Source organism: Nicotiana sylvestris, chromosome 2 (assembly GCF_000393655.2).
Source record: "Nicotiana sylvestris chromosome 2, ASM39365v2, whole genome shotgun sequence".
Classification (NCBI taxonomy): domain Eukaryota; kingdom Viridiplantae; phylum Streptophyta; class Magnoliopsida; order Solanales; family Solanaceae; genus Nicotiana; species Nicotiana sylvestris.
The window spans coordinates 97,110,476-97,122,323 of NC_091058.1; the positions used below are offsets into that span (position 1 = coordinate 97,110,476).

Genomic DNA, 11,848 nt, shown 5'->3' on the forward strand with positions numbered 1-11,848 from the left:
CATTCAAAATAACTAATATGTATTATTTATATGAGTTTGGACATAAACTAAATCGGAATACTTTGATTTATGTTTTTTGGAAAGTTGAAGATTTGAAAATTTGATTCCGAAACAAGCAACCCACAGCAATAGAAGGCTTGGCTAGGATGTGAGACCAATAATATTTACTTTTTACGGGACGGGTGAGGTCCACACGAGCCTTTTGGGTCGTCAATGGAGAGGGGGGGGGGGCGACGGCTGAAATTTTTAAACAAAGGGAGGGATCTGTGCAGAACGTGGGGGGAAAGGGAAGGGGACGATTATTTATATATGTAAAACGCGGTTTATTACTGCGTTTTATATAAAACGCAATACTGAACCGCCTTTATATAACCGTCTTATCAGCTTCCAGGTAAAGCGCAGTTCATTAACGCATTTTATATAAAACGCAGTAACGAACCGCGTTTTACCTTAACGTCTCAAACGGCCGTTAAGGTAAAACGCGGTTCATATAAAATGGTAACTATATTTTTTTTCCACATAAAAAAAATATTTTGAGTCCAAAAGAACCACATTTTGATTCCGGATTCATTTTTCAATACTCTAGTATAGTACGTATAGTAATATATAGGACTTGTTAATTTTTACTTTCTGCATAGTGTTCGTTTTTCTTTATCCTAATACCATACTGCGGAATAGCTTCTACAAATACGTCTGTGAGCTTCTGAATTTACTACAGTAGAAGCACTTTGTGTAGAGTGGACATGAAGATATTAACACTGTTGAGAGGAGGAATTTAAGAAATGAGAAGTTTTCCTTTACAGCCAAATTAAAATATTTTTCACGTGTATCCGTTATCTTTTGGGAAGGAAGCACTAATTTGGTAGCATATTGGTCATGTTTATATGCCCGTAAATAGTTGAACTCCTTAAAAAAGTTTATCTTGCCATATAGTAATTCCTTACAGTTTTGGCTTCGTAATTAATCACTTTCTAATTTTATAAAGAAAAATATAGAAAATAGAGAAAGCCATCTAAATACAAAGCTAATCAATTTGAATTTGTCTGATGATCTATAAGATCAAAATAGTAGACATGTCTCATCCACTCAATTTTAACGTAACTAGCTCCTTGTGCATGCCATAATTTTAGGAAAATTAAAAAAAGGGGATAGAAAAAATATGAATAGGAAGATAAAGAAGGCGCTATGGGGGAAGCTAGAAAGAGAAGAAAGTTTCCCATTTACCTTTTTGACAGGGAGGTAAAAGATGTTCTAAGGAGCAAGGTCACGTGAAAATTCTTGAAATTAGCTAAAGATCAAGCTGTTTATCATGTCCAAAAGTCAAAAGGAGAGTCTGACTGACGTTTTTTCAACTAAAAGTTTTTTAGTTTAAGTTTAAGGTTACTAAAATGGGAAAATAGTTTTTCCCCTTTTAGAATTATTAAGGAAAGTCTTGGATTCCCCACGCGTCAGTGAATTATACGGCGACGGCGCCATCAAAAGATAATGCCACTTGCCAACTTAAAAATATTTAGGAAACCAATAAAGTAAGTAAAATTAAAATTAAAATGAGAAAAAAAGGTGCAAAAACCACATTACAAGCTGTTCCGAATACTAAAAGCGGATTTCAAACTTCTCTCGTTCGCTTATAAAAGACTGCTTCCTGATTTTGATGTTAGTCTCATAAAGAAGACTTTGATTTGATACTTTAATTTCCTAAGCTCTCTCAACAACCCAAGTAAGCTTTCTCTCCTTTTGTTACACTAATCTTCTTTACTTTAAGATCTAATTGTAATTAATCTCTTAATTACTCATTATCGATCTTCTTCCTTGATCTATTATTAGAGCTAGCAAAACCCTAGAATAAGCAGCAAGATGGGAAGGGGAAAGATAGTGATTCGAAGGATCGATAACTCAACGAGCAGACAAGTGACTTTCTCCAAAAGAAGGAATGGATTATTGAAGAAAGCTAAGGAACTTGCGATTCTTTGCGATGCTGAAGTTGGATTGATCATTTTCTCCAGCACTGGAAAGCTCTATGAGTTTTCTAACACCAGGTATTAAAGCATTACTATAAGTTTCTTAATATATACTTATTACCTTATTTTCTAGTTGGATATATCTTTTGTAAATTAATAGGATCCTATTTTGTAGATATATGTCAAAGTAATCGGAAAGTACTAGTACTAGGCAATATGTGGCCTTGTTCTAATTTTGACTTTTGCTTGGTCGTCTTATACTATGAAATTGCGATAGAATATTCATAGTCAGATATTTAATTTGCTCAATTATCAGGCATATCTTATTTTCTGACAAAATCACAAAACAAAAACAAAAAGAAGTAACCTATGTATGAGAATAATTAGCATACTTGGACTGTTTGCATTTGCATCGAGTATTTAAGAATAATAAAATGAAGATTTCGCCTTTATTTCTTTCCCTTGCTTTTATTAACACCTTCTGATTAAGATATATCATGATCTATATGTTCTAAAAAGAATATTAAACCTTATATACTTAATTAATCGTTTCATGAAATAAAAATTAAAGTGCTTAGAACTTTAACCGTAATGCACATATTGGAACTCTTAGACATGATCTTATGTAATTAAGTGGTTAATAAGCGTATACTGATTAATATAATTGAATGGTGAGCGTAACCTTGGTAGCATTACAAAGAAATCACTTTCTAGCTTGTTTGTTTGTGTTAATTGTTGAGAAGAAAATATTGAGAGAGTTACGAGGCCTAATGATCATCAGATCCTATTAAACAAGCTCTCTTTCTCTCTCTCCTCGTTTTCCCCCACCCTCCTCAGTTTAGTGTCTACTAAACCAGTAATCAAACAGTTCAAGCTCGGTTTCTCTTTGGGAAAGGCAGATATAGTAGTGAAATGGCAAAGATTTTGGTCTTGTTCTTTAATGATATAGGGTTGGGCACATAATTCGTGCTTAATGATACTATCCGAACTAAGATAGTAATGTTAGAGCAAATATTGAATGCATCATAGTATTCTAGAAAGCACAATATACATTAATATTTATTATGCATAATTAAATTGTTGGAGCCTTAGGTATCCTATGCATTGCACTAGGCCAGGTATTGCCTTTGTTGTGTATAAATTAAATTATCAAGATTTCAGAGGGGACTTGAAGTTTATGGTTTTATATTTGTAACCAAACTCATAGCACGTCTTAGTTACTGAATTTATAATTAAATAATTATACATATTTAATGAGTTTTCTTTAGTAAATACAAATTATAAGTAAAAGCTACTGGCTGAGCTCGTCCAAATCCGTAACAAATGTTCTAGTTCCACCTCTGTAAAGATATTTCAATCATAGTTGTGATCATTGAGAGGGTATAATACGGACACTTGATTACGTACCTTAAAAGGACAAAGTCTTTTACTACCTTGCTTTGTGGTATTCTTTAAGTACTAAAAAGATATTATGAAGCTAGTTGGATAAGTAGAAGTCTAGAATATACGATAACAAGTCAATGTCTGGCTGGATTTTCACCTTGGGTGGATGAGATATCCCATTGGTGTTTATGTATAACTTATCAACAATGGAATTTGACCTCATTGCTTTATAAGCAGCTGCAAGTGGAGAAGTCGAGTGGCTGAGAAATCTACTAATACTAAAGGTCTCTAGAGAAATATATATATATATATATATATATATATATATATATGGGTCTGAGGTTGTTACTTTTAATTTGTCACTAGTAACAAGAACCTTACCGTTCTTATTGCATAATTAACAATATTACTAAAGATTTAAAAGGTAAAACTTGGTTTGCAAGTTTCGGTAATTTTAGTACTTACGCAAAGGAGAGTGAGCTTAATGAAGAAACACTTTTCCAATTATGAACCAAGGAAGAACATATTAAGGACATCTTTAACTTCACCTATATAAGCACAAAAAATGGTACTGCTTCAATCAAAATTTGGGAAACAGTACTTTGTAAGTTTATATGAAATCAGGAGGTAGCACAAGGTCATAATATGGTGCTAAGGCTCATGGTTGACACTAAGCATGACAAACGGGCAGGTCGGGTCGAATATGGACGGATCAAAATGGGTAATATAAAAATGAATAAATTATTCGACCTGACCCATATTTAATACGGAGAAAAAAAGAGTTAATCGGTGGATAATATGGATAACCATATTATCCATGGCTCCTTGAATATAATTACTTTTGGGAGAATTCCTAGTCTCCCAAACTTGAAGAACCCCCTTGAGGCTTTACAAATATAAAAGTTAAACCCATTAGTTATGTTATCCATTGGTTATCCATTTCTAATTGAATAATATGGTTCTTATCCATATTACCCATTTTAAAAAAATTCATTATCCAACACATTTTTTAATGGATAATATGAGTCGACTATTTTCTTTTAACCATTATTTTGCCACCACTAGTTGACATGAATTGAAGTCTGTAGTGATTACTGTAAAAAAATTTCCTATCTTGTCAATAAAGGTATTATGGTTTAATAGAATGTTTATCTAACCATTATCAATTTTGACAAGTTCTTGAAAAGTTTATACAAGTAATTGGTTCACTCACTATATCAATCAAACTTAGCTACTATAGCATATGTATTATATATATATAACTATTTAAGTGGGATATTATAGCATAGTTAGTGATTGAGAAAAGAAAAGATTGCAAGCTGTCTCTTTATTGCAGAATACAAAAGGAACTAAGTGTTTTACAACTTGAAACAAAATCTTTGGAGGAAAGTCAAAGCTGATAATGAATGTAGAGCGAAATTAAATAATTTATTTGAAATGTCTTTTAATTATTAAAGCCTCTTTATTATAATTTTAATAAGATAAACAATATAAACAATCAAAATTTTCCTTCTCTTTTTATCTAAAATAATTTAATTTTTGTAACTGTACAAATTTTCAGTTTTTTTCTGAACTTGAATATTGTTTGGCTTTATAAATTTTGAATAATCCTACCTTACACTTAGTAGCAATATAATGAGAACATAAATTTCTTTAAAATAGTGATCACACTATCAAAATCACTAATCTTGTGTTTCTACAATTGTTTCCCAACATGGCTTGTGGCGACGAGGTTATACTTGTTTCTTTTGTTAAAGTATATTTTTCTTGTCCTTGCTACTGTCAATGACAGTCTCATGTGCATACTAAGACAAAGTTGATCGTTTCTTTCTTCTTATTTTCCACCTAGTTGATCGTTTCTTATTGAGTTCAAATTTTGTGCATGGACTGGTAAAAGTAATTACACAAGCAGGTAAATTGGTAATTATAAGTAATAATTTTATTTAATAGTATGAATTTATAGTTTATTATAAATACTGACTAACTTGTTATAATAAATTAAATAACACTTATTGTGTAAAAAGTTCAAGTAACCCTGCATATATTACCAATTCCTTCATTATTTAGGAACAATAGGAGGTAAAAAGGTACTCAATGTTGGTAACATATGCAATAAGGTATTCTGTTTTCTTTGAGTTTGCATTTTCTTTGATACAATGTTCATATATGATGTAAAAGCGTTATATTCTTCCAACTTTCAATTTCCATATGTAGTATTTTTATACACTGATCGTATAATAGGTCAAAAATAACCACATGTAATTCATAATAAAGTGGAATTAATTATCTAAAAAATAAGACATGCAATCTATCACTACACCATGAATGCATATAAGTTAATTTATCTTTTTTATTTATATATCGTCAATACATATAAACAATAATAATTTGACCGTTTCTTATCTTTTTCAAATGCCAGCATGAAATCAGTTATTGAACGATATAATAAGACTAAGGACGAACGTCAACAGTTGCACAATCCAGTGTCGGAACTGAAGGTAACATTTTCCTTCTGCTACTTTAATTTTTCATGTGTAAAGAATCAGTTCATAGTCACTAGTTTATCCTCTCCGTGCGGTAGTTTTAGTGAATGTATGTGCTAGAAATATCAAATATGCATGTAGGAAATTTAGTGCAAGACGTCACTTGGTGTATAAATGTATATATAGTAAAGTTCCTTCAGAATTATATTTACAAAGTCAAAACGAAATTAAAATTCAACAGGACTTGAATTTCGGGAAATGACATTGTATAGCCGCTCTCAAAATAATAGCCGAAAAGTGTATATTTTTTGTATATATACATCTGTATGTTATATACAAAAATTATACAAATTTTATACACTTTTCGGCTACTAAATGTAAATAGTTTCTGGCGTGGGCTAAAAGTGATAATACACTTGAATTTCCGACATAATTAGTTGTAAATTTTTCAGAAAGTGAGAAAAGAAGAAAAGAGTTTAGATAAATTTGATGATAATTGATGATGATTTCATTTTGGTGGTATAAACAGGTATCTACAATACCTTAAATGTATTTTCTTTTGTATTCTACCAGTGACGAACAACTAATTACGTTCTTTTCTCTTTTCAATCACTAGCTATCACTAACAATATGTTCATATGTTAACAAGTACTATTACATTTATATGAATCAAATACCAAAAACAAAGATAGATTCATGAAATATAATTAAAATCGAGTAGAAAGTACTTATCTCAATTCATGTGATGAAAATCGTCTCCAAAATCGCCTAAATCCGAGCTCCGTAGCTCCAAATATGATAAATGAACTCAAAGGTCCGAATAGAGTACTTATACTGCTAGTGCTACTCTACGCGATCGCTGTAGTACTCTCGCGATCGCGATGCACAAATATACGCTGCCACAATTAAATCTACACGTTCACGGAACAAGCCTTGCGAACGCGATACACAAAGCTGACATAACTACGGGAAAGCGGGAGCATCATCGCGAACGCGAACAAGAAGCCATCAGTTGCCCTGCTCAGCCAAAATACTACGCGAACGCGTAGAAGCATACACGAACGTGAACGCGAGAAAGGCCGGTCCCCATAACCTACGCGAACACGATCACCTAGTCGCGAATGCGATGAAGTAAATCACCCAGCTCCCATAATCCACTATGCGATCGTAGTCTCCTTTTCGCGATCACGATGAGGAATTGAAACACCAGAAATCAGCAGAACACAACAGTGCCAAAATGAGCCGAAATCCGTCTGAAACTCGCCCGAGCTCCCCCAAACATGCCAACAAGTTCCAAAACATAACACAGACCTACTCGATGCCTCAAATGACACATAACATCGAAACGACGAATCGCACCTTAAATCAAATTTGATGAACTTTTGAACTTTCAACTTCCAAAACTCGTGCCGAACCATATCAAATCAATACGGTATGATCTCAAATTTTGCACACAAGTCCAAAATGATATAACGAAGCTATTCCAATCCCCGGAACCACAATCCGAACTCAATATCATCTAAGTCAACTCTCGGTCAAACTTACAAACATTCCAAACCTTCAAATTTCCATCTTTCGCCAAATAGTGTCGAAACCTTCTAGAAACGTCCAAATGCAAATCCGGGCGTACACCCAAGTCCAAACTCACTATACGGACCTAGAGGAACCATCAAAACTTCAATTCGAGGTCAAATACAGAAAAGTCAAACTCAGTCAACTCTTCCAACTTAAAGCTCTCTAGTTGAGAATCATTCTTCCAAATCAATCATGAATTACCTGAAAACCAAAATCGAGGATTCACACAAGTCATAATACATCATATGAAGCTACTCAAGACTTCAAACAACTGACCGGAACGCAAATGCTCAAAACGGCCAGCTGGGTCGTTACATTTTCCCCCACTTAAACATACGTTCGTCCTCGAACGTGCCAAGAGTCGTTCCAAAGCCGTCAAATCACTGTGTAACTTCTACTATGGAGTATTTCTATAGATGATCTTGCTCTGGTATTGTTTCAGTATTTATCTACAAAATCATCAGCACACTGTAAACTGAAAATCTTGATCTTCATGACAAGAAAAATTTATTGCAATTAGCTTTCTTGTTGTATTAAATGTACTCTATGAAGCTAGCTAAATAGTTTTTTGTCAACAGCTGAAATAGGATATGTATGTTACGGATTATAATTAAATTTTAAGAAGTTAATTTATTAACTAAAAAAACATAGCTGGGACTTGATACCTTGATAGACATTAGGAATTAGAAAGGATGGGAAATCAGTGAGACAAAAACTAGATGGTGCATTAGCAAACTCTAACTTGACCTTTCATATTCCAATACTTGCACGATTAAGAGGAACGAACTATTTTTTAATGGAATTATGCCTGAGATAGTGGCAGAGTACAAGAATACGTCTTACATTGGGAAGACTACTATTCTCTGCATGCCACTCAAGTGACCATCTTTGCAAGATGTACCAGTGTTGCTAGCTGCTAAAGCATGTTACAGTTATAGATTTCCACCAGTTGGGGTCTCTTTTTTTGTTAGATATCTTGTTAAAGATTTAAGGGGAAACTTCTCAAAGATGTACATTTCCTTGGTTACATTTAGCGACTAGGATAACGAAGTCCGAATGTTATATGAGAAACAGTAGAGAAATGCTCAATTTCTAAAACTTTGGCAAAAATCCGTAAGCTTAATGAAAAATGTAGGGGGAATAATAATCATCTAATGTCAGAAGACTGGAGACGTAATAGGATATTTAGATATCAGTCAAGGAAATGTTGTGGCCTTAAGTCAGGATTACTGAAAAAAGAGTTAGTTCCTGGAAACCTGTACATGTATAGCAGCAACAATTCTCAGGTAAATCACTTGAGGTTTCACATAATTCCATTGAAAAGTAGTTCGTTTGTCTTGGCCGAAACAGTATGCTTGGAATATGAAGTAATGAATCTCCCTAAAATTGAACCGTAAAATGATCAGTCCCTCTTCAAAGAGATGGATGCATGGTATATAATTCTCATTATTCTGACCCTTCGCTGACAATATTGGTACCGAATACAGAAACAAAAACTAGGTGGTAGGTATGTTGATAACATTCATTCTATACCATGTGTGTTTTCTTCTTCCTACTACTGATTTAACCATTTTACAGGCATAGTTCCAATAAGCTTTCTACTAACTTCAGCTGAACAAGGTAAGTGAAACCGAGTGGTAGCATGCAGCAGAAAGATGATAGTTTTCACAATTTTCGTATTGAACGGAATAGACTACTGTGAAGTTGTAGCATTTCTTTGTGATTTCAGAAGTATAGAGGGTTCAAACATGAACATTGTTGAAGAATGAGGGAACACAAATTAAGATTTCCTTCTACATACATCAGTGGCTAAAATGGGCACTAAGATGGGAAGATATTGTTGAGACATAATAAAATTAAATAATGAGTTTAAGTTACATACACCTTCAGTATAATTTTTTTTTACACCATCTGGTCATCTTTACTTGTTGTAGCAAGTAACATGCCTTACTTTTAAGACTGTAATCTCATATTTTAATGAGGCTTACATGTACGTATGCTTTGGATGACCTGATAGTGTAAAAAATTATTTACACAGATGGTATATGTAACTTAAACTCGTAAGTAATTAATTAAAAGTATGTTCTCTCTAATAGTTTAGACTTTTAGATGAGAATGTCATCGCATTTCAATAGAAAGTAGCAGAAGGAAGGTGTTTCATTTTCTTCATTCCCTATATCAGAAATACAAGAAAATCAGATATGTATAGTTTGAAGGACAGCCATATTGGCAAAAGTAAGGCCTGTTTTTTCACACTATTTTGCAGGTCACTTCATGTTGCTAATGTGAACATTCTCATGTGAATAGAATCAGGACGCGGATATAGGAGTAGAATGCTTGTACTTGCTATAGCTGTGGCAATGAACTGTATAAACATTATAGTTCATTTTAGTTATAGTTCATTGACAACATTGTACTTGCTATAGCTGTGGCAGCGGGAGGCAGAGATATTGCGGCAACAATTACAGGACCTGCAAGAAAATCATCGGTAATGTTTACTTTTGGCAAGAATACATGTTTTCACTTCAGAATATATAGTGGAACATTACAGCATCAAAATACCTTAGGAACTACTCATACATCAAGATTCAATAGAGTTGCATCTTCTTTTTGGTTTGTTGAACAAAAATGCTTAACATATAAGGACTATTACGCAATTGACATGAATTGTTGGACTCTTTCATGGATATATAGCTAATTCATGGAATTGGACATTAACACATAATGTTAACAAATTGCATGGATGTTTGAAACTAGTATCTATACTGACAAGTAAGTATTACTCAATAGGCAATTTTCTCATCATGTGATAGAACAGGCAATTAATGGGGGAGGAACTTTGTGGTCTGGGTGTAAAAGACCTAACAAATCTGGAGAATCAACTGGAAATGAGCTTAAGGGGCATCCGTATGAAAAAGGTCAGCAATCAACCTGATACTATCTAATTAGTAATATTATTAGAACGGAATAACTAACATTTTCTGACTTTATAGGAGCAACTATTAAAGGATGAAATTCAAGAGCTAACTCAAAAGGTATGCTGCAAAACTGTAGCAGTTTTCATCATGTCAAGAATAGATCAGAAAATAAATAAATAGAACGTAACTCATTGATCTGAAAAACTCTTGAGCATATTCCTTTGAATTTATATAGGGGAGCATGATGCATCAAGAAAACTTGGAACTCTACAAGAAGGTAAACCTCATTCGACAAGAAAATGCAGAATTGTATAAAAAGGTAGTAATACTTGATATGAAGTAAGAGTTTCCTTGAATAATTACAAAGTCAAAGCTAATAGTGCAAAAAGATAGTTTATTAGTACTTAACATTATTGTTTCAGGCTTATGGTACAAGGAATGCTAATACAGTGAATGGAAACACCAATTCTCCATATCGCTTCACAGTGAGTAGAGAAGTTCATGCCCCCATCCATCTGCAGCTAAGCCAGCCCGAGCCACACAATTTTGAGGCGACAGCAGGAGTATCCAATTCAAGGTAAATCATTTCCCTTTCACTATAATATGATTTAAACTTCTGGAAAAAAAAACTACATTGTAGTTACGTGCAACTCTATCAGCAGCACCAGTATGTATAACTTAAATCCTTGACATAGAGAATTCCTGATTGACCGGTTAAACATCAACTGAAATATTTTGACATTCATACAGGTAGAAACAACGGTGGCAGTAAACATCAATGACTTACCAACCTGAACTGCAGAGCAGCAAAGAAGAAAGACTAAATAAGGATTGCAGAGTTTCTATGAGATATTAGTGTGGAGTTGCAAAGGCATCTCATATTATATATGGTGTACTATCTTATTCATAATGGTAACATTGAATATGCATTATCTATTCATGCTACCAGTACAATTCTAACATTTGATGCTGCACATAAAGAGTGCATAGGCATCATGGCCAACCAATCTATCTGAGAATTCTTAACAAAATCGCATGATGTACGTTTAGCTGTTTGAGTTCAGCATTGCAAATACATAGTTATCTGGAATAGAATATTGTAGGGTACGTAGCCTTCTCTTGTATTGATAATTGATTAAAAAATTTCACAAGCAAGGAATATCTGATCAAACTAACAAGATGGATGGAACGAGATACTAATGAAAAATATGTAATCAGCTAATTGTTCATATATATATATATATGAACCCCCACAGAAATAATATTCACGGTAATAACAACGGAATAATAGTGTAGCACCAAGATACGGTAATCAACAAGAATAAAAGAGTGACAACGACGCTAAGATTTTTACGTGGAAAACCCTTCTGAATAAGGGAAAAAACCACGACCTCGAGAGGAGCAACTGATATCACTATAGCAAGGAATTTTACACTTTGTATGTCCGAGTAAAATACTTCAAAGACCACTACAACACTCAAAAAAAAAATAACCCTCTTTTGATATTCCCACCTCACTACAATATCGCTCA

The 11,848-nt window shown here is 33.5% G+C and overlaps 1 protein-coding gene across 2 annotated transcripts; it reads left to right on the forward strand.

Annotated features, from left to right (window-relative positions):
• The first annotated feature begins 1,579 nt into the window (after nucleotides 1–1,579).
• LOC104234269 (MADS-box transcription factor 23) lies at nucleotides 1,580–11,409 on the forward strand. 2 transcript variants are annotated; one of them, XM_009787806.2, is made up of 9 exons: nucleotides 1,580–1,717; nucleotides 1,825–2,036; nucleotides 5,761–5,839; nucleotides 9,826–9,887; nucleotides 10,218–10,317; nucleotides 10,393–10,434; nucleotides 10,553–10,636; nucleotides 10,740–10,894; nucleotides 11,068–11,409. In XM_009787806.2, exons 2-9 carry the CDS (start codon nucleotides 1,855–1,857, stop codon nucleotides 11,069–11,071), a joined length of 708 nt encoding a protein of 235 aa, XP_009786108.1. In that variant the 5' UTR covers nucleotides 1,580–1,717; nucleotides 1,825–1,854; the 3' UTR covers nucleotides 11,072–11,409. The 2 variants fall into 2 exon arrangements, with proteins under 2 accessions (XP_009786108.1, XP_009786109.1); XM_009787807.2 differs by having other exon boundaries at nucleotides 10,553–10,594.
• The last annotated feature ends 439 nt before the right edge of the window (nucleotides 11,410–11,848 follow it).

Excerpts from the sequence above, each read along its gene's own strand:
- LOC104234269 (XM_009787806.2), top strand. The coding sequence starts at position 1,855 with ATGGGAAGGGGAAAGATAGTGATTCGAAGGATCGATAACTCAACGAGC. Across the intron at positions 9,888-10,217 it reads GACCTGCAAGAAAATCATCG|GCAATTAATGGGGGAGGAAC; the intron begins GTAATGTTTACT and ends GTGATAGAACAG. Across the intron at positions 10,318-10,392 it reads GGGGCATCCGTATGAAAAAG|GAGCAACTATTAAAGGATGA; the intron begins GTCAGCAATCAA and ends CTGACTTTATAG.